This window comes from Neoarius graeffei, chromosome 17 (assembly GCF_027579695.1).
Source record: "Neoarius graeffei isolate fNeoGra1 chromosome 17, fNeoGra1.pri, whole genome shotgun sequence".
In the NCBI taxonomy this organism is placed as follows: Eukaryota; Metazoa; Chordata; class Actinopteri; order Siluriformes; family Ariidae; genus Neoarius; species Neoarius graeffei.
This window is the reverse complement of record NC_083585.1, coordinates 19,182,359-19,209,650: the sequence shown is the minus strand read 5'-3', so window position 1 is coordinate 19,209,650 and position 27,292 is coordinate 19,182,359. Positions and strand designations below refer to the sequence as shown.

General features: G+C 39.8%; 2 protein-coding genes and 1 pseudogene across 2 annotated transcripts; all 3 read right to left on the bottom strand.

Moving 5' to 3' along the window:
• Nucleotides 1-6,593: 6,593 nt before the first annotated feature.
• Nucleotides 6,594-7,571, bottom strand: LOC132901115 (odorant receptor 131-2-like). The gene has a single exon (XM_060943475.1). The coding sequence runs from the start codon at nucleotides 7,569-7,571 to the stop codon at nucleotides 6,594-6,596; it is 978 nt and encodes a 325-aa protein (XP_060799458.1).
• Nucleotides 7,572-12,115: 4,544 nt separating this feature from the next.
• LOC132901114 (odorant receptor 131-2-like) lies at nucleotides 12,116-18,043 on the bottom strand (annotated as a pseudogene).
• A 1,683-nt stretch (nucleotides 18,044-19,726) lies between these two features.
• Nucleotides 19,727-24,699, bottom strand: LOC132864624 (uncharacterized). Its single transcript, XM_060898043.1, has 5 exons — nucleotides 24,269-24,699; nucleotides 22,660-23,385; nucleotides 21,908-22,327; nucleotides 21,285-21,380; nucleotides 19,727-21,086 (listed from the first exon to the last, which is right to left on the bottom strand). The coding sequence occupies exons 1-5, from the start codon at nucleotides 24,344-24,346 to the stop codon at nucleotides 20,010-20,012; spliced, it is 2,397 nt and encodes a 798-aa protein (XP_060754026.1). The 5' UTR covers nucleotides 24,347-24,699; the 3' UTR covers nucleotides 19,727-20,009.
• Nucleotides 24,700-27,292: the final 2,593 nt, after the last annotated feature.

Genomic DNA, 27,292 nt, shown 5'->3' with positions numbered 1-27,292 from the left:
TGGTTCCATTGCATGAAGGCGACCAATCCGCGGATCACCCGTTGGTATCTTGCCCTCCAGCTGTTCAAATTTGAGGTGGTCCACAGGCTAGGGGCACAGATGGTGGTGGTGGACTTCCTGTCCTGTCAGGGGGGGAGTCGGGTGCAGGCCGAACGGCTCCCTGGCCTGAATCGGGTGGTGGGGGTATGTGGCAGTGGGGGCATGGCCGAGCTTCGGTTTGTGAATGGAGGGTAGAGTCAGGGAAGGTGAGTGGCCAAATTGCTACACCTGTTGTCAATTCATGTGTGTCTGTGTGTCTCTTGCAGTGATGGTGCTGACTAAAAGGAGTAGGAGAGTAAAGGAGTGGGGGACTGGGACTAGAACATGGAGGTGTGTCCGTGTGTCACTGTGTGCATGTGACTGTCCCAGTAGGGAAAGTGTTGTGCTGAAAAGCATAAAAAGTGTATCTAAACACTAACAACAGCCTGCCGTACTTCTGTACTCCACCCACATCTGGGCAGCTTCCACAAATGTCATGTTCAAAACTTCAGCATCAAGTGACCCAAAAAAGAATGGCAGCTGGGGTTAAGTGCATGGCAAGGCTGGTTTGACACAGTAGGGTTGAAGTCATGGAAAGCTAGAAAAAAAGCCTTTCATCAATGAGAAGCAAAGAGCCTGGCTAAGGTTTACTAACGACCATAAGGATTGGATCGTTGAAGACTGGAGGAAGGTTATCTTCTCTGATGAGTCCAATTGTCAGCTTTTCCCATCACCTGGTCATCTAATGGTTAGAGGGAGACCTTGAGAGTCCTACAAGCCACAGTGTCTCACACCCATTGTGAAATTTGTTGGAGGGTCAGTGATCTGGGGGTGTTTCAGCAAGGCTGGAATGGGGCAGATTTTTTTTTGTTTGTGAAGGACACATGAATGAAGCCATGTACAAGTTTATCCTGGAAGAAAACTTGCTTCATTCTGCTCTGGCAGTGTTCCCTAACTCTGAGAATTGGGTTTTCCAGCAGGACAATGCTCCATGCCCCACAGCCAGGTCAGTCAAGTTGTGAATGGTGGACCACAAGATCAAGACCCTGTCATGCCCAGCCCAATCTCTAGATCTGAACACCATTGAAAAACTCTGGAATGTGATGAAGAGGAAGATGGATGCTACCAAGCAAAGCTGAGCTGATTGAATTTTTGTGCCAGGAGTGGCATAAAAGTCACCCAAGAGCAATGTGAAAGCCTGGTGGAGAGCATACCAAGACACATGAAAGCTGTGATTAAATGTCAGGGTTCTTCCACCAAATATTGATTTCTGAACTCATGCTAAGTTCAAAGTATTGTGTTGTTTAAAATTGAAAATGATTTTGATTTCTATGCATTACTCAAGGTCTGAAAACACTTAATCATTTTCGTTATTTTGACCAGTTTTCATTTTCTGCCACTAATTGCTGTGAAAATTTTTTATATGGAGTTTGGAGGAAACATTGTAGGTTCAAGGTAATTTTTTTTTAAAAAAGTTCATGTTCTTCAAACATCGTCATCATGGCCAAACCTAATCCAGGATTGAGGCAAGCCATGTTTGGTTGTCTCTGCTAGAATTGCAGCAGTAGGGTGGACAGTTCCTTTCTGCATGTCTGTGAAGATTCTCAGTCATTCAGGTCATAGTAACTGTGGGTGGTAAAAGAGAGCAACTGGACTTGCTTGAAGATTCTTGAAGATGTTTCACCTCTCATCCGAAAGGCTTCTTCAGGTCTGTCTGACTGGTAGGGAGTATCAGGTATTTATCCTCTCATGGATGAAAAGCTCATCTAAGGTGTCATTGAGTCATCCTGTTGGTGTGGGTCACTGGGGGCTGAATGTGAATGGCCTTGAGAGTCATTAGGGTGATCAGTGGATTGCCCGTTAAGGTGATCAATGGAATGCTGATTCTCTCTGTCCTCCTGTGAGCCACTGAAAACAGCTGGGTTTTGGTGTGCATTCAGTTGTCTGGGAAGTGTGCCAAGGACTGCATTGTAGGTGGCTGATAAATTATGTCTTAGACCCCCACCTCTGTTCAGTGATGGCCATTCCAGGTTGACAAAAATGGCTTCTTTAACTCCTCGCTCATACCAATGACCCTCTCTGGCTAAAATGCGTACGTTGCAATCCTGAAATGAGTGTCCTTTGTTGGTAAGATGAAGGTAGACAGCAGAGTCCTGGCCTGAGGAACTGGCTCTCCTGTGTTGAGCCATACGCCTGTGAAGCGGTTGTTTGGTTTCACCAATATACGAGTCCGTGCATTGCTCACTGCACTGAATTGCATACACCACGTTGTCCTGTTTGTGTCTGGGTATTCTGTCCTTAGGGTGGACCAATTTCTGCTTCAGGGTGTTACTGGGTCTGAAACGTACCGGAATGTTGTGTTTGTAGAAGATCCTCCTGAGTTTCTCAGATAGACCAGAAATGTAGGGAATGACAATGTTCTTGCGTTTGTTCCTGTTATCCTCCTTGTCCATTATGTTCCTTTTTCTGCTCTTGAAGAAAGACCAGTTGGGATACCCACAGTTCTGAAGTGCTTTCCTGATGTGATTCTGCTCCTTCTCTTTTCCCTCTACCGTTGTAGGGATGTTCTGAGCCCTGTGTTGCAAGGTCCTAATGACCCCCAATTTGTGTTCCAGTTGGTGTTGAGAGTCGAAGAGTAGGTACTGGTCCGTGTGTGTGGGTTTCCAGTAGACCTCGATGCTAAGGCTTCTGTCTTGTCTAATGTGTACATCACAATCCAAGAAGGCTAGATTATTCCCACTTACGTCCTCCCGAGTGAAATTGATGTTGATATCCACTGCATTGATGTGTTTAGAGAAGGCTTCCACTTCATGGGCTTTGATTTTAACCCAGGTGTCATCCACATATCTGAACCAGTGGCTGGGAGCAACTCCTGAAAAAGTGGTCAAAGCTTTATGTTCCACTTCCTCCATGTAAAGATTGGCCACAATAGGGGACACCGGTGAGCCCATGGCACATCCATGCTTCTGTCTGTAGAAACTTTCATTAAACTGGAAATAAGTGGTAGTCAGGCAGAGGTCAAGCAGGGTGCAAATCTGGTCCATGGTGAGGTTCGTTCTATCCAGTAAGGTGTTGTCTTGAAGGAGTCGTTTTCTAACAGATTCAACTGCTTCTGTGGTGGGAATGCAGGTGAAAGAAGTGACATCATAAGAAACCATGGTTTCATCTAAGTCTAGTTTGAGGTCTGCAACTTTAGTAGCAAAATCTTGGGAGTTTTTGACGTGATGTAGCATATTCCCAACAAGAGGAGCCAGGATGGTGGCTAAGTGTTTGGCAATGTTATAGGTGACAGAGTTTATACTGCTGATGATAGGTCTGAGTAGAGCTCCTTCCTTGTGAATCTTGGGGAGTCCGTATATGAGAGGAACGGCTTCCCCGGGGTACAATCTGTAGTACAGAGATCGGTTGATGGCTTGGTCCTTTTCTAGTTGTTGCAGGCAGCTAACAACTTTCTTTTTGTAACAACTGGTGGGGTCCTGCCTTAAGGTTTCATAGGTGGTTGTGTCGCTGAGGAGACTGGTCATCTTTGAGTGGTAGTCCGCTGTGTTTAGCACCACTGTGCATCTCCCTTTGTCAGCAGGAAGGATGGTGATGTCCTGGTCTCTTTGAAGCAATGTAAGAGCCCTCCTTTCTTGGCTGGTGAGGTTGGAGGGGGGTGCTTTTGCACCGGACAGAGCAGCTGATACCTTCAGTCTAAGTTGTTCTGCCTCTGTGTTGGTCAGATTGTTGTTTCTGATGGCTGACTCTGTGGCTGTGATGAGATCTACCACTGGTATCCGCTCTGGTGAAACTGCAAAGTTAAGTCCCTTGGATAAAACATCTTTCTCTGTTTGGGTGAGTACCCTGTCAGATAAGATCTTCACCCATTTCTCTTCTATGTCCGGTTGTGGAGCCTGGTCAGATTTCTTCCTCCAAGTCAGCACTTCTGTCTTCCTGGAGGAGGTGGTTTTAGACAGCAATGTTTGGAATTTGCGTATCTGTCGTTCCTTGCCTTTGGTATGTTGTGAAATCTGTGCCTTCTCCGCGAAATCGGAGACTCATTCCAAAACTTCACTGGGAAGAAGTACTGCCAACTCTTCAAACATCAGTTCAGTCTTGTTCTGGAGAGCATCGATGGTGAAATGTACTTGTCTCACTCTCTCGTTGAGAAGCTGCTTCTGGGCTTTCTGTAGGATTAATTCAGCTCTGTGTCCTTTGACCATTGAATGCAGGCATAGGCTAGTGGGGATAATGTTGGATTGTCGAACCTCACCACGGACCAGATTTGCACCCTGCTTGACCTCTGCCTGACTACCACTTATTTCCAGTTTAATGAAAGTTTCTACAGACAGAAGCATGGATGTGCCATGGGCTCACCGGTGTCCCCTATTGTGGCCAATCTTTACATGGAGGAAGTGGAACATAAAGCTTTGACCACTTTTTCAGGAGTTGCTCCCAGCCACTGGTTCAGATATGTGGATGACACCTGGGTTAAAATCAAAGCCCATGAAGTGGAAGCCTTCTCTAAACACATCAATGCAGTGGATATCAACATCAATTTCACTCGGGAGGACATAAGTGGGAATAATCTAGCCTTCTTGGATTGTGATGTACACATTAGACAAGACAGAAGCCTTAGCATCAAGGTCTACCGGAAACCCACACACACGGACCAGTACCTACTCTTCGACTCTCACCACCCACTGGAACACAAATTGGGGGTCATTAGGACCTTGCAACACAGGGCTCAGAACATCCCTACAACGGTAGAGGGAAAAGAGAAGGAGCAGAATCACATCAGGAAAGCACTTCAGAACTGTGGGTATCACAACTGGTCTTTCTTCAAGAGCAGAAAAAGGAACATAACGGACAAGGAGGATAACAGGAACAAATGCAAGAACATTGTCATTCCCTACATTTCTGGTCTATCTGAGAAACTCAGGAGGATCTTCTACAAACACAACATTCCGGTACGTTTCAGACCCAGTAACACCCTGAAGCAGAAATTGGTCCACCCTAAGGACAGAAAACCCAGACACAAACAGGACAACGTGGTGTATGCAATTCAGTGCAGTGAGCAATGCACGGACTCGTATATTGGTGAAACCAAACAACCGCTTCACAGGCGTATGGCTCAACACAGGAGAGCCAGTTCCTCAGGCCAGGACTCTGCTGTCTACCTTCATCTTAACAACAAAGGACACTCATTTCAGGATTGCAACGTACGCATTTTAGCCAGAGAGGATTATTGGTATGAGCGAGGAGTTAAAGAAGCCTTTTTGTCAACCTGGAATGGCCATCACTGAACAGAGGTGGGGGTCTAAGACATAATTTAACAGCCACCTACAATGCAGTCCTTGGCACACTTCCCAGACAACTGAATGCACACCAAAACCCAGCTGTTTTCAGTGGCTCACAGGAGGACAGAGAGAATCAGCATTCCATTGATCACCTTAACGGGCAATCCATTGATCACCCTAACGACTCTCGAGGCCATTCACATTCAGCCCCCAGTGACCCACACCAACAAGATGACTCAACGACACCTTAGATGAGCTTTTCATCCATGAGAGAATAAATACCTGATACTCCCTACCAGTCAGACAGAACTGAAGAAGCCTTTCGGATGAGAGGTGAAACGTCTTCAAGAATCTTCAAGCAAGTCCAGTTGCTCTCTTTTACCACCCACAGTTCCTTTCTGCATCCCCAAACAGACACGAGGAGAACATGCAAACTCCACCCAGAAAGAACTCTGTCAACCACTGGGCTCGAACCCAGAACCTTCTTGCTGTGAAGCAACAGTGCTAACTACTGCACCACGGCTCCTCAAACACATATCTATAAATAGTAAAACAAGAGAAACAGATAATTTTGCAGTGGTCTTTTAATTTTTTCCAGAGCTGCCATTTGAAAAGGATTTGCAAATTACTGCAGTCTGTTTTGATTTACATTTTACCAAGAATCCCAACTTTTTTTGCAATTGAGGTTGTATCTGGCGTCATCCATAACCAGCACTTGACATATTAGGATGGACTGACAATAATTTGATTCTCTTATAAATTAAATATTTGCTATGTGAATAGCAAAATTAGTATCTGATTTTTGTGTGTTTCTATTTTAAAGCATGGTATATCTATTTCTACATAAATTTTGTACGAACAACAAGGAAACACAACACACAGACTGTTAAATAAAAAAAATATATAATGAGACAACATTGTATACCCCATACAATGGATACTTTTTAGACACTGTCAGCTAAAAGTTGTTGTTGGTGTGTGTGTGTGTGTGTGTGTGTGTGTGCGCGCGTGTGTGTGTGTGTGTGTTTGACAGTAACAGTAAAATGACATTTGATATTCAACATTCAAACCATAACACATTTCAACAATAAGCCTTGATCAAAATGTATTTAAGACAATTCAGCCTCAGGGGCATATATTTTTCCACATTTTTTGTTGTATAAATAAATTCCAATATATTCAACTCACCAAAGGTTGGTAGAGGATTTTAGCACAGTCATTAAGGCATCTGTTTTCATCAAACAATCTAAAAATCACATACAATAATCACTTATTTAATTATGTCCTGTTTTGTATTTAAATTGGTCTTATTTTCAATTTTTTAACTTTAAGCAATGTTGGGAAAATGCAATCCGTGCCACACATAGCATAATGTCTTAAAGCATGAAAAAAAATTTCATCTCTGAGACCATAAATCAACGGACTGAGACAACGTGGTGCAATCATAAAAGCTATAAACATGGAATATCTTATTTTCCGCAACATCATTGCTTCAACCCCCCAATATGCCATTTGTATATATGGGTTTAAAAACTGCACTATGCACAGAAGCAACTGAAATGCATGAAGCAGCACAGTCCTGAGACTCTTACTGGTTGATTTCTTTTTCTCAGAGGAAGCAGCTCTAGCTGCAATCATTATCTTGATGTAGGTGAAGACAATGATAATGATTAAAAAAATGAAAAGGATAATAAAAATGATGGCACGTCCGTGTACCTGCCATGCTTCACCTAAAATTAGCTCCACAGTGCACACTGCATAGGAGTACTGAGCAGCAGGTGGGACTACTGCCCAATATCCTATGAAATTGAACAATGGAATTATAGAACTGAGAGTCCATATGATAAACCCCCCATATAATCTGGTCCTGCTTGTGGAGATGACAGCATGTCTCAAAGGCATGCATATAGCCACATAGCGTTCCAGACACATTGCCACCAAAGTCATTGGTGTACAGCAGGTCAGAAAAACTGAAACTGTACAAATGATACTGCAAGGAATTATGTGCATGGCATACTGAAAGGAAGTTCCAACTGAAAGCAAGTCACTTAACAGCATAAGAGCAGAGTCCACAAATAGGGTTTGTACAAACAAAATATATCGTGTTTCTTCCCTAAAAACCTCCTTTTTAAAAAATGTGTATATCATCAAGCAGTTTATATAGAGGAAAACCCCAACCAGGACCTGCAACAACAATAGTCTTTCATTCAATGAGCTTGAAAAATTAAATAACAAATTATTGCTTGAGTTACTGTTTGCTCCTGCGCTTTGCATGTCTGTAAAATAAAGACCTCTAAGGAAAAGACACTGTACAACATTAAAAATATACTTATGTGTATAGGAGGGAATATACAGGCTACTGGAGGACATAAATTGTTCCAGTGTTTGCAAGGCAACATGATCTGGGGAATGTTTTTTGGGGATTTATACTTTTCAACTGCTGGTGGTGGTGTGGTGAGTGGGAGGGGAGTGGGTGTAACAGTAGTTTACTATGCTCAGAGAACGACCAGTATTGATGCTGTTACTCGTCATGTTTAATGATGTTCTTTTGATGCAGAACTTTTTTTTTGTATTCTTAATGCAATTTTTCTTCCCAACAAAGTTAACATCTCAATTTCAACATATGAATAATACCAGTACTTACTGAATGTTTCAATATGTAATGGTAGTCTTTCAGTCATGCATTTACAAACAGCGGACCTTCCCAAAACAAATCATAAATGAGGTAATGAAGCTTTTTTTCAATTTTTCCATTTTCTTCCATGTTCTCGCTAGTCTTGTACGTTAAGATGATAATTTATATAAAGATGCAAACAGGATTAGTATTTGTACATATTAAATCTTTACCTCCACCAACTTTCTTGGAGGAGGTTATGTTTCCACTCCTGTTTTTTACCTCTGCCAACTTTGTTTTTGCCTCCGTTTGTTTGTTCCCAACATAACTCAAAAAAGTAGTGAAAGCATTTTGATGAACTTTGAAGAAATGCAGCCCATGGGCCAAGGATCAATTGATTAGATATCGATGCAAATCCAGATATGTATGTGGATTCAGGATAAAGCTATGCATGCAGATCCAGAATTTGTTTTGCCTGTTCCTGACATAACACAAAAAGTAGTGAACGGATTTTTATGAACTTTTGAGGAAAGGTGGGCCATAGTCCAAGGAATGATTAAATTTTGATGCAAATCCAGATATGTATGTGGAGCCAGGATCAAGATAGGTACTGTATGCAGATCCAGGAGGTTTTTTTTTTTGTGGTTATTCTAAAATGTACTAGCTCAACAGACATGCACTCTACCACCAAGTGCCTTTCTAGTTCAAAATATAATGGTCATCATTCAGTCATGCATTTACAAACAGTAGACCTTTTTGAAACAAATCATAACTTTAGGTAATCAAGCTTTATTCACATTTCCATTTTGTAATTTTTTTTCCATTTTCTCTTTATTCTTGTATGTTTAGGTAGTAAGTTACATAAAGATACAAACACTAGGATCAGAACAGTTTATTTCAGGGAATATGATCCTTAAAATAACTGAGAGGCAATAGGACCTGAGATATTGTTACCTTAAATTTGAGCTGTTGCCTTCCATACATAGGTATAGCAGCCATTTTATTCCAGTGTCTGTGTTGTAATTCCAACACAAGCACATCTCATTTGACTGAATGAGGTACTGATTAGGTGATCACCTGAACCAAATCTAATTTAAAGAGGAAAAGTATAAAAACCACTGCTGTGGTCATTACTATCCTCTTGAAATAGTAGCAGTTTGATGGCAAAATCAGTGCTAGTAGTACCTCAAACTTGGAATACAAAACTATTTACTCATCATGCCAAAAGAGTTAAAAAGAAGAGTTTTGAGTGAGAAAAAGAAGCACTCAATTCTGGCTTTACTGGCAGGAGGATACAGTGAGTGTCAGGTTGCTTCCATCCTCAATTTCAAAGACAGCAGTTCATAAGAACAAGGTCAAGCAGCAGACATTGAGGACAACAAAGTTACAGACTGGCAGAAGGCGAAAATGACACCCCACTGACCAGGATAATCAACTCCTTTGAATGGCACTCAACAACTGTCAGATGACATCAAGTGACCCAAAAAAAGAATGGCAGCTGGGGTTAAGTGCATGGCAAGGTTGGTTCGACACAGTAGGGTTGAAGTCATGGAAAGCTAGAAAAAAAGCCTTTCATCAATGAGAAGCAAAGAGCCTGGCTAAGGTTTACTAACGACCATAAGGATTGGATCGTTGAAGACTGGAGGAAGGTTATCTTCTCTGATGAGTCCTATTGTCAGCTTTTCCCATCACCTGGCCATCTAATGGTTAGACGGAGACCTGGAGAGTCCTACAAGCCACAGTGAGTGCGTTTACATGCACATAGAGAAAATCGAATTTCTGCCGTTGCTCGACTGAAATCGAAGTTCTAAATGGCATGGAAACACCTTAGCTAGGCTGAAATCGAACCGAACTTGATTTCTCGTAATCGAGCTACACGACCTAGATTATGCAATTTTTGCCGAGCTACTTAGTGCATGTAAACCCTATCGAGCTACGTAGTCCAGCTACTTACTTCAGCACTGCTCCTTCCGGAAGTGACGAGTGATGAGACCACAAGCGGGAAACACAACAGCCTTGATTGAAAAAAAAAAAAAAAAAAACAGCCTCGGTCAGCATGACACTTCACCTTAGCCGCCCACTTTATTAGGAACACTTCTGTTCGTACATACAAACTACAAACACTCTTCTTAGAGTTTAGAGTTTATTTTATTTTTACAAGGGACAATGTACAAATTAAACATTATCCTTGTGGCAAGGACAGATGTCTGTACCAGGTTATAGCAGTACATGCTAATTTCTGCCTGTAGTCCCTTGGCAGGTGGATGTAATAAAAAGATAAATAAAATGTACAGGAAATGTCATCAAATCTGTCATTAGAGCAATTTGTAGTGATTTAGACCAGTAAAATTTCTTGTGAACACGGAACTGATAAATTTGTTTATACTCTTGAATAGCTCTTCTTCATGATGACAACCGGAAGTGTACCAACACGATGGGGTGTGTAGCGCCACCTGTGGCTCGAGTGCACAATGTACCTCACACAATAGCTCGATTTCCTTGTGTGCATGTAGGATTGGATTTCTCTGGCACCCCTGCTGGGACCCTTTGCTTGATTACCGACAGCAGCTCGATTTGGATGTGCATGTAAACGTACTGAGTGTCTCACACCCATTGAAAAATTTGGTGAAGGGTCAGTGATCTGGGGGTGTTTCAGTAAGGCTGGAATGGGGCAGATTTTTTTTTTTTTTTGTGAAGGACACATGAATCAAGCCATGTACAAGTTTATCCTGGAAGAAAACTTGCTTCCTTCTGCTCTGGCAGAAGTTCAGAGTTAGTGTTCCCTAACTCTGAGAATTGGGTTTTCCAGCAGGACAATGCTCCATGCCACACAGCCAGGTCAGTCAAGTTGTGAATGGAGGGCCACAAGATCAAGATCCTGTCATGCCCAGCCCAATCTCTAGATCTGAACACCATTGAAAAACTCTGGAATGTGATGAAGAGGAAGATGGATGGTCAAAAGCCACCAAGCAAAGCTTAGCTGATTGAATTTTTGTGCCAGGAGTGGCATAAAATTCACCCAAGAGCAATGTGAAAGCCTGGTGGAGAGCATACCAAGACGCATGAAAGCTGTGATTAAATGTCAGGGTTCTTCCACCAAATATTGATTTCTGAACTCATGCTAAGTTCAAAGTATTGTGTTGTTTAAAATTGAAAATGATTTTGATTTCTATGCATTACTCAAGGTCTGAAAACACTTAATCGTTTTTGTTATTTTGACCAGTTTTCATTTTCTGCCACTAAATGCTGTAGGTGACAATATTTTTATATAGAGTTTGGAGGAAACATTGTAAGTTCAAGGAAATTAAAAAAAAAAAACTTCATGTTCTTCAAACATCGTCATCATAGCCAAACCTAATCCAGGATTGAGGCAAGCCATGTTTGGTTGGCTTTGCCAGAATTGCAGCAGAAGGGTGGACAGTTCCTTTCTGCATCCCCACACAGACACAAGGAGAACATGCAAACTCCACCCAGAAAGAACCCTGTCAACCACTGGGCTCAAACCCAGAACCTTCTCGCTGTGAAGCAACAGTGCTAACTACTGCACCACGGCTCCTCAAACACATATCTGTAAATAGTAAAACAAGAGAAACTGATAATTTTGCAGTGGTCTTTTAATTTTTTCCAGACCTAACGTTTGAAAAGGATTTGCAAATTATTGCATTCTGTTTTGATTTACATTTTATCAAGAATCCCAATTTTTTTTGCAAGTGAGGTTGTATCTGGCGTCATCCATAACCAGCATTTGACATATTAGGATGGACTGACAATAATTTGATTCTCTTATAAATTAAGTATTTGCTATGTGAATAGCAAAATTAGTATCTGATTTTTGTGTGTTTCTATTTTAAAGCATGGTATATCTATTTCTACATAAGTTTTGTACGAACAACAAGGACACACAACACACAGACTGTTAAATAAAAAAAATATAATGAGATCATTGTATACCCCATACAATGGATACTTTTTAGACACTGTCAGCTAAAAGTTGTTGTTGTTGTTGGTGTGTGTGTGTGTGTGTGTGTGTGTGTGTGTGTGTGTGTTTGACAGTAACAGTGAAATGACATTTGATATTCAACATTCAAACCATAACACATTTCAACAATAAGCCTTGATCAAAATGTATTTAAGACAACTCAGCCTCAGGGGCATATATTTTTCCACATTTTTTGTTGTATAAATAAATTCCAATATATTCAACTCACCAAAGGTTGGTAGAGAATTTTAGCACAGTCATTAAGGCATCTGTTTTCATCAAACAATCTAAAAATCACATACAATAATCACTTATTTAATTATGTCCTGTTTTGTATTTAAATTGGTCTTATTTTCAATTTTTTAACTTTAAGCAATGTTGGGAAAATGCAATCCGTGCCACACATAGCATAATGTCTTAAAGCATGAAAAAAATTTTCATCTCTGAGACCATAAATCAATGGACTGAGACAACGTGGTGCAATCATAAAAGCTATAAACATGGAATATCTTATTTTCCGCAACATCATTGCTTCAACCCCCCAATATGCCATTTGTATATATGGGTTTAAAAACTGCACTATGCACAGAAGCAACTGAAATGCATGAAGCAGCACAGTCCTGAGACTCTTACTGGTTGATTTCTTTTTTTCTCAGAGGAAGCAGCTCTAGCTGCAATCATTATCTTGATGTAGGTGAAGACAATGATAATGATTAAAAAAATGAAAAGGATAATAAAAATGATGGCACGTCCGTGTGCCTGCCATGATTCACCTAAAATTAGCTCCACAGTGCACACTGCATAGGAGTACTGAGCAGCAGGTGGACTTCCTGAAGTCTAGAAAAGCTCTTGCTGCAAGATCAACTTATCTCTCCTCCCTAATAGAAGATAACAAAAATAATCCTAGATTCCTATTTAATAGTGTAGCAAAATTAACCAGGAATAAGTCCACTATAGACACATGCACACCTGTAGTATGTAGTAGCAACGACTTCATGAATTTTTTTAATGACAAAATTGAGAATATCCGACAAAAAATTCAAACTACTAATTTAAGGTCAGACAATGTAAGTGACCCTGTAGTTAACAATATAACTGTATCAGATCAGCAATTAGAATGTTTTACTCCCCTAAAAGAAACTGAATTACTTTCATTAATCTCTGCATCAAAAGCCTCAACTTGCGTACTAGATCCCTTACCTACACGTCTATTCAAACAGATAATACCTGAAGTAATTGAACCGCTTCTAAAAATAATAAATTCTTCTCTTACGATTGGCTATGTACCCAAATCCTTTAAACTAGCAGTTATCAAACCCCTGATTAAAAAACCTGACCTTGATCCCTGTCAGCTGTCCAATTATCGGCCAATATCAAACCTTCCCTTTATCTCCAAGATCCTTGAAAAAGCTGTGGCACAGCAGTTATGCTCATATTTACATTGGAATAACATCCATGAAATGTATCAGTCAGGACTTAGACCTCATCATAGCACAGAGACAGCACTGGTTAAAGTAGTAAACGACCTACTGTTGGCGTCTGATCAGGGCTGTGTCTCACTGCTTGTGTTGCTTGACCTTAGTGCAGCATTTGATACCATTGATCATTCCATTCTTCTGGATAGACTAGAAAATGTTGTGGGAGTTAAGGGAATGGCCCTCTCCTAGCTCAGAACTTATTTAACTGATCGCTATCAGTATGTTGATATAAATGGTGATATTTCTAGACGTACTGAGGTAAAGTTTGGTGTTCCACAAGGTTCTGTCTTGGGTCCACTGCTTTTTTCTTTATATACTGTATGTTACCTCTGGGTGATATTATTCGTAAACATTGTATTAGTTTCCATTGTTATGCTGATGACACACAGTTGTATGTGTCAGCAAAACCTGATGAGAGACACCAGCTTAATAGAATTGAGGAATGTGTAAAGGACATTAGATAAGCAGCGCGCAGTGATAAGAAGGGAGAGAAAATAGCACCAAGCGATTTCGAGGTCTGACTTTTTATTTGGCAACGGTTTTGTGATGCAAATATATCACTCTTTTGAACACATACAGTTTTGAGACGAAAAACGTTTTACTTTTGTGACCCCAACAAACTTGCCGGACTACTTTCGTCTGGACCAAAACTGGATAAGAACTGGACTCACAGGATGCTGTCAGGGGTAAGGTCAGTGTGTTTGCACGACACTATCGATGGGGATGCCATACAGATTCATGTCAAAAATCCCGAACTATCCCTTTAAGTCTAGGCTGAAAACACATCTGTTTAGTCAAGCCTTTTGTTAATGGTGTTTATGAGGTAAAGGTGTAGATCTGGAGGGTCCTCAGACATAGTGTTTTGGTAAACTGGGATGTATGGATGGTGTCAGTCCCCACTCGCTTGCTCACTCGAGTTTGTTGACGGTGTAGTGGCTGGCTGCTTTATGTCCTGGGGCTCCCTCATGCCTGTGTTACCTTCTGGCTCTCCCCTTTTAGTTATGCTGTCATAGTTAGTTGCCGGAGTCCCTGCTTGTACTCAGTGCAATATGTATACTGTTCTTACTTATTCAGGTGACATTGGGCATACCTAACTACCTGTGTTTTCTCTCCCTTTCTCGCTCTCTCCCCCTCCCCCCAAATCTGTCCCTCTGAGTTACATGTCAATCCTGGGATCGAGATGCTGACCTCTTCTGCTCCTCTGACCTGCTTGATCCATCCTGGTGTCCTGTGTCTGGTTGGAGTCTCATCACATCGCTCCTGTGGAGGACGGCCCCATGAGGACAGTTGAAAGTCACACCTGGAGGACGCTCTGGAATCTTACAGTAATGCTTTTATGGCATGTCTTTGGACTGTGGGGGAAACTGGAACACCCGGAGGAAACCCACGCGGACACGGGGAGAACATGCAAACTCCGCACAGAAAGGCCCTCGCTGGCCACGGGGCTCGAACCCAGACCTTCTTGCTGTGAGGCGACAGTGCCAACCACTACACCACCATGCCGCCCTTCTTAAAACATTCTTTCTTTTAAATATTTTACAATTCCAAAGTTTTCTGCTCATTTCCAATTTTAAATAAATAAATAAATAAATAAATTCCAGCTTTTCAGTGTGGTCTCAGACATTTGGATACCACTCACTGCAATAATCATTAAGGTTATGATGACCAGTATTGTTTCTGAACTGGTCTTAATTTCAATTGTTTGTTTTCAAACAATGTTAAGAAAAGGTGATCAGTACCACACAAAGCATAATGTCTAAAAACAAGGCAAATTTTGTTTTATCTCTGACTCCATATATCAGTGGAATAAGACTACATCTCATTATCTCTAGCTGCTTTATCCTGTTCTACAGGGTCACAGGCAAGCTGGAGCCTATCCTAGCTGACTACGGGCGAAAGGCAGGGCACACCCTGGACAAGTCGCCAGGTCATCACAGGGCTGGCACATAGACACAGACAACCATTCACACTCACGGTCAATTTAGAGTCGCCAGTTAACCTAACCTGCATGTCTTTGGACTGTGGGGGAAACCGGAGCACCCAGAGGAAACCCACGCGGACAACATGCAAACTCCACACAGAAAGGCCCTCGTCGGCCACGGGGCTCAAACCCGGACCTTCTTGTTGTGAGGCGACAGTGCAAACCACTACACCACCGTGCCGCCCTAAGACTACATGGTAAAAATAATAAAATTGGAATATCTTATGTTCCTAAGTGTTATTTCTTCAAATTTGTAGTATGCCATTTCTATATATGGGTTTAAAAACTATCATGCACAGAAGCAGTTGAAATGCATGAAGCAGCACAGTTCTGAGACTCTTATTGGCTGATTTCTTTTTCTCAGAGGAAGCAGCTCTGGCTGCAGTCATTATCTTGACGTAGGTCAACACAATGATAATCATCAAAAAAAGGAAAAAGATAATGTAAATTATAGCATGACCATGTGCCTGCCATTCTTTGACTAACATTACCTCTTGATTACACACTGCATAGGAGAAAAGAGCAGCAGGTGGAGCTACTGCCAAATATGCAATACCAGAGAACACAGGGATTATAGAACTGACACTTCAAATGATAAGAAACCCATAATATCTGGTCCTTCTTGTAGAAATGTCCGCATGTCTCAAAGGCATGCATATAGCCACATAGCCTTCCAGACACATAGCCACCAAAGTCAGTGCTGAAAAAGGAGAGAATCATAAAACTGACAGTACAAACAATCATGTGCATTGATATTGGAAATAACTCCCAAGAGTAAGCAACACAGATATCAGTATGAGTGCAGTGTCCACAAACAGTGTTTGTGCAAACAAAATGTATCGAGTTTCTTCTCTCAACGCCTCCTTTTTCAGAAATGTGAATATCATTAAGCAGTTTATATAGAGGAAGATCCCAACTAGGGCATCCAACAACAAGACCTTCTCAAACAAATGGGCTTTAAGATATAATAAATAAATATTGCTGTAGTTACTAGAAACTCCTGCACTCTGCATGTCTGTAAAAGATGTAAATATAATAAATAATAAAAAGAGACACCATACAACAACAGCAACAACAAAAATAACTTTCTTGTGGGTGGGTGAATGGAGGAGGTAAACTGTTGCAATGTGAATAAAGAACATCTTCATGATAATAGTTCTCTGGTATTTATACTGTTCTAGTGGTCAGGAGGGAAATGATGCTGTCATAATTCATTATGATGAGAGAGTGACCAGTGATGGTGCTCTCAGCTTTAATATTGTATTATGTTATTTGTATATACAGTGGCATGAAAAAGTAAGCAAACTCTTTGGAATTACTTGCATTTACATATAAATTTATCTTAAAATATGGTCTGATCATCCAAGTTACAGTAATGAAGAAATACAATTTTTTAACTAATAACACACTAATTATTGCTGTCTTCTTGTCCATATTGGCTTTATCATTCAAACATTCACAGTGTATGTTGGAAAAAAGTATGTGAAACCCTAGGTTAATTACTTCAACAAAAACTTATTAGAATCAAGAGTTAACAAACCTGGAGTCCAGTCAATGAAACAAGTTTGGGGATGTTATTGAGAGCTACTTTGACACTCAAACATTTTGAGTTTGCTCTTCACAAGAAGCATCAGCTGATGTAAACCATGCCTCATAAAAAGAGAAATATCAGAAGACTGAAAATCAAGAATTGTTGATTTGCATAAAGCTGGAAAAGGTTACAAATGAATCTCAGTGAGTTTAGATTTTCATCAGTCCACAATTAAACAAGTGAGATGATTTAGTACTGTGGGTAGTCTCCAGAGAAGTAGCAATGCCAAGTGCAATTTTCAAATAATTGAAACTGACCATCTTTTAAAAGAATTACAGCAAACACATTCTTACAAACATGTACTTTTTATTTCATAAAAATTGAACAATCAGACAATCAGATCCAGAGATGTCATAATTTAAAGGTAAGTAATTGGGAGGCTTCTTTGGAAATGTGACCTGGTAGATCTATATACATGCATCACGAAATGGAACCACTTTTTTGTGTAATTACAGAGGTTTCTGCAAATAACCACAACTTTGTTATTATCATGCTTAAAACCATTGAATTTTGTACAATAGCACATTGATGGTTGTAGATTTCAAATTTAATAACAGAAATGACCTGATCTGCATATTAAGTAATCTAATTAACATAATGTCAGTAATACGGAGCCCCTAAAGGGACATCGAATTAAAAAAAAAAAATCAAATTTAAAAATGGAATAAAAAAAAAATCAAAGTTAAAAAAAAAAAACTATGTACTTTTGCGAGATCTTGCAAACTTTTTGCGAGATCTCGCAAAATCTTTGCGAGATCTCGCAAAAAAAACTATGTACTTTTGCGAGATCTTGCAAACTTTTTGCGAGATCTCGCAAAATCTTTGCGAGATCTCGCAAAAGTTAAGCTGATGTACTTCCGGGTCAGCCTGATTTATTTCCGCTGGCTGGTCAGATTGTAAACAATAATGGAGAGTGTTCACCCGTGGGAGACCTGCATGGAGTTTTATTTTGAGATTGGCCTCAAATATAAAGACATAAAATCAGTACTTGCCGATAAACACGGCTTTCATATTAGTGAGAGACATCTGAAGCGACTCCTTAACGAACGAGGACACTTTCGGAGGAAAACGTTCTGTGAGTTGGCGATCCTGGTTGAATTCATTAGCAACCAACTACGATCATCTGGACAGCTTCATGGTTACCGCTGGATGTTTGCTAAATGCAGAGAACATGGACTACGAGTGAGGAAAGAAGACGTGCGCTTGGTGTTGAAGGAGCTTGATCCGAGAGGAGTGTCGTTAAGGCAGACAAGACGTCTCAGACGACGGAGCTACTTTTCAAAAGGGCCAAACTTCATTTGGCATATTGACTCTTATGATAAACTGAAACCATATGGCATATGCGTCCATGGATGTATTGATGGTTTTTCGAGGAAAATAATGTGGCTTAATGCCTACACAACAAGTAATGACCCAAAGTTAATCGGAGGTTATTACATTGAAGTAGTGCAGCGTTTAGGGGGCTGCCCTCGAATTGTCAGAGGCGATCTTGGTACTGAAAATGTCCACGTCAAAGACTTCCAGCGTTTCCTCGTCCCCACACCCCCAGAGAGCATTGACAGTTACTTGGAAGGAGCCAGCACCGCCAATCAAAGGATTGAATATTGGTGGGGTTTTCTTCGCAGCCAGTGCGTGGAGTTCTGGTTATCCTTGTTCGCCGACCTCAGAGATAACGGCTTCTTTGATGGTGGGTTTCTGGATAAAAGCCTCCTGCGGTTCTGTTGCATGGGACTCATCCAGGTGAATTTATCAATTGTAATGTTTTCATGTATGTGTACCTGTGTATATGAGACCGAGAAGGGGGACAGAGAGGATGAAAGGTGGAGAGACACAGGGAAAGGGGAAAGGAGAGGAAAAGATAGAAAGGGGAGAGTGAGAGAAGTTGTGTGTGTGTGTGGTGGGCATGATTTAAGTTGACATGCATGTGCATCCCTCCTAATTACATTTGTGTATTATTTTTAACAGGGTGAGTTGGATGACACTGCACAGGTGTGGAACGCACACACCATCAGGCCCTCGAAGAACACAAACGTCCCCAGTGGTCGGCCTAATGTCATGTATGCCATGCCTGAACTTTACAGGACAAGAGACTTCCTTTCCCCAGTTGAAAATGAAGATATTCAATTGTGCAAAAGCCAGTGCGTCTTTCGCCAGACCATACCATGTGATTTGGATGTATATGAACTGTGCAATATCTTTTTGGCTGAGAGCCATCTGAATCTACCAGCAGATCCATATCAGGCTGTGAACCTGTACATGCGCTTAAGAGAGGCCATCAGTGCATCTCTGTCAGTGTAAGTCCTGAGTTGTGTCCTGTAGAAGCCAGAGTTGAGCTTTTCCTTGCTATCACCATGCTACAATTTCATTGTGTTCTATTGTCATTTTAAATAATTTCAACTTTTTTCTTGAAACGTGTTTGGCTTGACGTATGGGTCACAGTACACAATTGATCTTCACCTGGTGTTGCTTTAGCAAATCAAATCAGTGTCAAACTTTGAAGTACTACTAAAAGTCCATGTATATAATGAAGCTGTCAGTATTGTATGAATTTTAACTGTACAATTAAAATGTCTAATCTCTAAAGGTGAATATTCTGTTTTCTCAACGTTTTATGATAGGATAACATCTTTGGCTTTTGAACTGCTGGTCATGAAAAGCACTTGTTTTTAAAAACACTTCTTTGTAAACTTGCTGTCTTGGTTAGTAATTCATCTGAAACTGGCCTAGAAATCTGAAATCGGACAACTGACATGTTTAATAACAATGTTTTTAATAACATTTCTGCAGATTTTCCAGAGTAATCAAACTGGTATGACACTAATACAATTAAGATGCACATTTTAAAATTAAATTAAGACAAAGAAATTAAGACAAAAAATAAAATAGAATTGCACATTCCCCTACACACAGTAAAGTGCATCAAATGTTTAGATGTGAAAACAAGAACTTGATCAAGAACATGATCAGCCATATAACAGAGGCCTGTTCCTATGAGGCCTGATCAGGACTGCCCTCTCAGGCAAAAGAGTGTCGCAGGACTGGGTGTCGATCAGGACTGCCCTCTCAGGTTCAGAGGATGTCCATTTGAAAGTAGTTACTGGACAGGATGTTGTCAAATTCTGTACGAAATTCAGGGTAAGAGCTGTACATGCAGGGTACTTCAAGGGTGGCACCACAGGTATGAGCAACAGGCCTTCTGTTTAGTCCAGTTTCAGCATTAAAGCATACCATGATTTTGTCAACACACATGACAGATGAACCAGTGCAGAAACGCAGGATTTTTTCAGCTTTAGTTTGGTCAGCATTTTTTATGTAACGTTGGAGATGGTTAAAGGTTGCCTGCTCTCTCTGTGACAGCACCATGTTTGTTGTTTCCAAAAGCTGCGACACTCTTTTGCCTGTGGCCTTCTTTGCCTCATACAGAGACAATACACTTCCTTTGTCTGACAGTTTATGCTGCAAAACTGCCATGGGTGTGGAGAAGCAATCGATTATGTATTTTGGCTCTTGTAGAATAGCCTTGTGAGCCATTGTTTCTATGGCAGTTTGCATGCTGTTCTTTGGAGGTAGGAAATGGGAACCCATCCTCGTAAAGAGGTCAAGCAAATCCTCTTCATCACTTTCCTCCATTGTCCCCTGGAGAGCCTTCTCAACAGCTGATCTCTCAACAGGAGGAAGGAAATTGAAAAATGATGTCATCAGGACGTCTACATCAACTGAGTCAATGCCATGAATACAGGCTAAAATGAAAGCCTTTGAGAGCTTCACGGGCATGACACCGTGGTCTAATAACCCTTTCACCCAGATCCGCCCAACCGCTTGCCATTCAGCCTCACAGAAGTCTGGCCTCAGCCTCGGCACTCGCTCCGTTTCCCCTTCACACTGTTCAAGAAATTGTTCCCAGAATGCAGTGTAAACCTCCCTTGACACTCCAGCATCATCAATAGCGTTTTCATTTACAAAGTACATCTTAAGAGTCAAATACATTATGCTACTGTCCATAAATACAGACAAAAGATCTTCAACAACTTTAATCCTACGAATTGACATACGCTGCGTGTTCTCTGGATTCCCTGGGTTGTCAGGTGAGGTTGATAGCGAAGGCTGGCTGCTTGGATCTTGTGGTAAAAGAGTCGGTCCACTGTGCTGTGAGAAGAACAAAACATCCACAAAACTAGTGTTTCATCAATGAAGCAAGGGTGAAAATATTCTAACTTGTAGTAGTATCAATATGACCTCATCACAGTTACTGACCCGTCAGAGCTACTCCAGAGCCTCACAGACATTACAGAAATGTTTTTAAAAGCTGATTCCTAGAGTATCAGATCATTATCAGCATCTTACCTGTGCAGTTTGCACTGCCTCCCCATCTATGGACTCCAGAGCTAGTGTAGGCAGGTCATTAGATGAGGGCACTGGGAGTCCATTCATCTCAGTACTCTGAAGAATGAATAAAATACAATGTATAAATGACAGGAGACACGTTGACCCTAAAGTCTGTGATGTGATTGCAGACTGGAATTTATAAAAGTCTTTCCAAATTAGCTGTCTACATCAGAGGATAGTCATAAAAAATCCACAGATTTTCAGAAATGGGGGGAAAAAAGCAAACCTCTAAAATTCCCAAAACAGAAAAACATCATTAAGTCACAAAATGCTTATTTGAGCTGCTGCCCAATCCCAGGAATCAATTCAAAGGGACTTTGATGACTTTTCAGTTTTTAAGACACGCTGTGCATGACATAGTACTATACATTAGAAAGACAAGTTCAGGAAAATTTTTTGATATAGAAATTTGATATAAAAATGGAGAATCAATCTGAGCAAATATGCCTGCCTTAAGAGCGTTAAATGATATATATTAGTAGTAGCATGATCTATTCATTAGTGTGCCAGTACAATAATGTGATAAAATAAGTCTATTTCTATACCGCAAAATGTTCCTAATCTCATCACAGAATTATTACCTGTGTGATATCCTCACTGTTGATGTAGTGCAATGTGATTACAACTGCCTCATCTCCATCTGCTCTGCTGTTATCTTCTGGATCCCATAGGACTGTATCTGCATCATCTGCTACCGGTTCCTCATCAAAATTAACTTGACGGATGTGCTCAGGCTTTGTTTGTAGGGAGACATTAGGAGCTGCTCCAGTGAGGTCAACAATATCAATGGAGTCATTGAAATCATTAGAAGGTTGGAGATTATTCCAGTGCACTTCCAAATCATGATTATTTGCATTGGTGTCCTGCCACTGTCCAGTGTGAATGGTTTCAATGTCTTTTGGGGTTGAACGAAAGGGTTGTGATGTTCTTGGACCTTGTGCTGTCACAGTCTCAGACATTGCTTTTCGTTTGGGTCTTTGTTGCAACTGGAAATGGAGATTCTGCAATAAATAAGAGACACATTTTCACAGTTATTGTCAGCAGTAATTAAAAATCATGGAATAGAGAAACATTTAAGATCAAATGGTGTGCAAAAAATGCATATGGCTCAAAGAAGCTAAAACCTATTAAAACTATTAAACCCTATTTCTTACTGGTGAGAAAATAAGTGTTTCCCGTTGTTGGCATCTCATTCTGTGTTTTATGAAATACATAAGCATTATCTTTGAATGAAGGTACTACCCGAAGTTTAATCTTCAAGCAAAATCTCTTTCAATTTGTCATAACTTGCTGTTGTTACATTATAACAAATATTATTCCTACTGCCACAGACCTGTTGGCTTATGTCACTGTCAGATGAGTGTCCATGATCCAGTGGATCTGTAATGGAGTCATGTACATCAAGGTGAGATCCATCCTTGGTCAACTGTGAACCTGCTCCCTCAGGGATGCTGACAGATGAAGCTTCACAGTAATCCTCTTCAGTTGAAGACTGATCTGGTGAAGGTTCTTCCTCTTTAGTGCAAATGTAAAATCTAAGCAGCTTCAGTTTTGTTTGTTCGTACAGTCTGCCAACTGTGTCATCTAAAGGAATCTGCTTTCTTTTAAAATCACAGACCTCAAAGGTAAAGTCATCAGTATGCCCTTTGGTTGAGTGCCCATTTGGGAAAAACAGCTCCTTTCCTAGCTCCAAAATCTGAGCAACAGTTGATGTTTTTTCTACAGATACATGTCTTGTTCCTCCACCATTGTTGGTTCTCACTTGATGATATTCATTTTTATCAAAGTGAAGCCATCCAATTTCAATCTTCCTAGAAGACTTTTCTGCTGAGAGGTTTCTCTGTCTTGACATACCCTCTCCTGGGTTTTGCAAACCTTTTCTCCTTGAGCTCATTTTCCGAGTTTCTATTTTATCTCTTATTCTTTGTATAAGAGTCTCTTTATCAGGGCTGGACATTGTTTGCTTGCAGAAGGAAAGGACAGATATTCGGTCACCATATGAACTGATGTATTTGGCCATTTGCTCATCAGTCATAATAGAAATGACTGCTTTGTCCACCTGCAAACAGAAAATATTAGGTTAAATACTTGAAATGCTTATTTGAACATAAATTAGAAGTGTAAAGGCAATGGGAAAGGGCAGATAACTGGTTTACTTTACACAAAGTCCATTATATTAATTTCTTCTGTAGAACAGATATAAAATTAGTCTAGAACAGATATAATATTTGTCTTTTAAATTAAATAGGTTCAACTCAATAGTAAATGAACAGTGACAGCGCATCTGTTCTATTCATATGAATACTTCAGTAAAAAACAATTCAGTGATCTGTTGACTGATTTAACTGCCTCCCTGATATTTTGTAGGGTTTTTTTTTTTTTACATTTGTTTAGGACTCACCAACGTTATGGTGTTAATAAACCAGTAACAAACCTCAGTCACATAATAAATCAGATATTTATTATGTGTTTTATAATCAGTGTTAATAAACCAGTAACAAACGGACGTCTAAATGTGTTTTCTGCTCACTGCTTACGGTTTAGTGCGATGTTCGACTCAAGCCTACCTCTTAACGCCATTTGAGCCGTCACACTGTCACACTACGCACAATACTTTCTTAGTATTTGCAGCCACTGCAATCCTCGGCACGGGATATTTGAGCCTTTCAAAAGTATGGTTTCGTGCTTCGTGCTCAACGACTGTAGCCTCTGTGTAGCTTCTCGTGTGTTTCCTGCCCTAGCATTATGTCACAGATATGTCCACTTTTGTGGCGTGAGAAGAACAACTTAATATACGGCAAAATGATAAGATAATATACTGTATTAGCTAATGGCATAATTCACGTGGAGTACTAACATTACAGCAAACTATTATTGCTAACTCCGTTTTCCTCCAAGTTAGTTTCTAGCGTTATTTGTGACTGAATTAATTCTTTGCCCACCTTGTCTCTTGTCATGCGAATGATGTCTGCTTGAGGGATCCCTCTTGACCGCAGAAACTGCTCCAAATCCTCCTCCATAACTCGTTGGTCTTCCTGACATCCTGTTGATTCCCAAATGACCGGGCTACCACCACCAGTCCATAAGCCTTTAAGATTTTGCGAGATCTCGCAAAAAGTTTTCCGAGATCTCGCAAAAGCACATAGTTTTGGTTTTTTTTTACTTATTTTATTTAAATTCCATGTCCCTTTAGTGTCCTCGTTCGTTAAGGAGTCGCTTCAGATGTCTCTCACTAATATGAAAGCCGTGTTTATCGGCAAGTACTGATTTTATGTCTTTATATTTGAGGCCAATCTCAAAATAAAACTCCATGCAGGTCTCCCACGGGTGAACACTCTCCATTATTGTTTACAATCTGACCAGCCAGCGGAAATAAATCAGGCTGACCCGGAAGTACATCAGCTTAACTTTTGCGAGATCTCGCAAAAAGTTTTGCGAGATCTCGCAAAAGTACAAAGGTTTTTTGTTTTTTTTTTTACTGTGATTTTTTTTATTCCATGTCCCTTTAGGGGCTCCGTACAGTAACAGTGTTGAGAGCACAAGCTCGAAGCAGCCTTCAAACATGGCCACCACAAACTACAACCCCCAAGAACCACAGCACCCTCTGTCTCCAGCTTATTAAATGCACCTGTCTCTTATTATCATCATTATCAACAGCCCGATATAAACACCACTCTCACTTACTGCGAAGTATTGCTCAGTGTTTCCTTCCTGTTGTTACCAAGCTGGTTACTTTCTGCCTGCCTTCTAGTATTTGACCTTTCTTTGTTTATCTCAACCGCATCTCTAAGTCTCGTCTACGTTATCCAGTTTGCCGATTGACCGACCTCTGCCCATTTCTTTGACTACGCTTCTTGTCTACAGTTTTGGTTCTGTCTACAGTTTGCTTCTCCTGTTCTCCCCTGCACCTGCCTCCATAAGTGCCTGCACCCTGACACATAAAATGTCATCCGTTTTGAATTCTACAATTTCGGCTAAATCCAGCACCTTTTTTATTTCTCTTAAAACTATGGAATTTTGTACAATAGCATACATCTCATACTTTATGCCAAAAGATATACTTTTATTCTGAGTTTTATATATCCCAAATTAGCCACAGTGTCAAAAGTATAGTCTACTGTAGGAAAGGTAAGACTCTTCCAAGTCACGCCAGTCTGGTAAGGAAAAGAGCAGTCCACTGGAATGAGGTATTGGAAGTGTAATTGGTTCAGGAAAGATGTACTTCAGTTTAGCATCAGCCTCATCCTCCATGTCAGGGTAGGGGACAACAGGGAGACTTGGTAGACGTTTTCAGCTTTTGTACACAGCAAATTCCTCAGTGTTGAATTAACACTTTCAGAGTTAATTTGGGTCCAATTGGACCTATATAAACACTCTGGGTCTTAATTCAACACTGGGGATTTTGCTGTGTAGATTGTGTGAAATTCTTTGCCGGTAGCATCACATTCATATTGCATTAGAGAGTATTTACTATACCCTCTTACCACAACATTTGGGTTCTCAGCCCAAAAAAAAAAGACAGGAAAAAGTGAAGACAATATATGAGATTCTGACTTCACTTTTTCTCTCTCATCCAGGGTATCTGCACATTTTTCAAGTACAAATTTAAAGACTTTTAAGACCTTTTCAAGACCTCTAAATGGAAAAATTAAGACTGTACCATGGCAAAGAAAGTGATAAATATGACAATTTAAAACTGTTTTCTGCAATAGTTTTTTTTTTACTAACTTTAAGAAGAATGCACACAATTGGTGAACAACAGGGTGCATCAATGGCAACTGTTAGACATGCAAACAGCTGAAGCAAAGTCGTGTGTTTTGGGCCTGCAGAACTACTGTAGCAGGAAGGAGAAGACTGGTGTTTACTGGAGAAAACACCATGAATCATTTCAAAAACGAAAACAATAAACAGCAAGTAGAACCAGCTGAACAACCTTAGCTGGCATTATTTCAATCCCCAAAGATTATCTTTGATGATGTGTGATTTTGTGTCCGACAGCAAAATCAGTCTGAGTGTCGTACAGTATACAGCTGGCTGAGGAAGTTCTCGAGTATCTTCTGCATTATAGCAGGTAACAGCATAAACACAGAATTAATTACATTAAACACAGAAAAACAACTGTCACCTTTCATAACCATTATCAATATTAATCAATGTGTTGTAATAACTGTAAACTAATTATCATCAGTGCAATTGTTATATCAATGTTCATTATTCAAAAATAATAATTAATTATCTATAATCCATGAATAATTGTTTGTATTACTACTACTACTACTACTACTAATAATAATAATAATAATAATAATAAACAACTACTTTTTTAATAATAATTTAAAAAAATTAACTCAATTTTATAACATTTTAATAATCACTAATTATTAGCTGTATTAATTAATAATTAATAGAGTAGCAATTATAATTCAGTATTATTAATTACTACTTAATTAATAAGCAGTGATTATCAAAATGTAATTTAATAATAAGGAATAATTATTATTATCAACTACTAAATTATACTAATAAATAATAAGTAGTGATTATTAAAATGCTATAAAATTGAGTTATAAGATTAGTTAAAATGATTATAAAAACGTAGTAATTATTATTATTATTATTATTATTATTAGTAGTAGTAGTAGTAGTAGTAGTAGTAGTAGTAGTGATACAAACAATTATTCATGGATTATAGATAATTTGTTTTTAATAGTGAACATTGATATAACAACTGAACTGATGATAATAATAACATTAACAACAAGTATTACTAGTAGTATCATTGTTTATTATTATTAGTAGTAGTACAGTTATTTTATATCAATGTTCACTATTTAAAAAATTATCTATAATCCATGAGTATTTGTTTGTATTCTACCAATTACTACTTTTTAATAATTATTTGTAATAATTTTAATAACTTAATTTTATAACATTTAATAATCCCTAGCACTTATTAATCACTAATT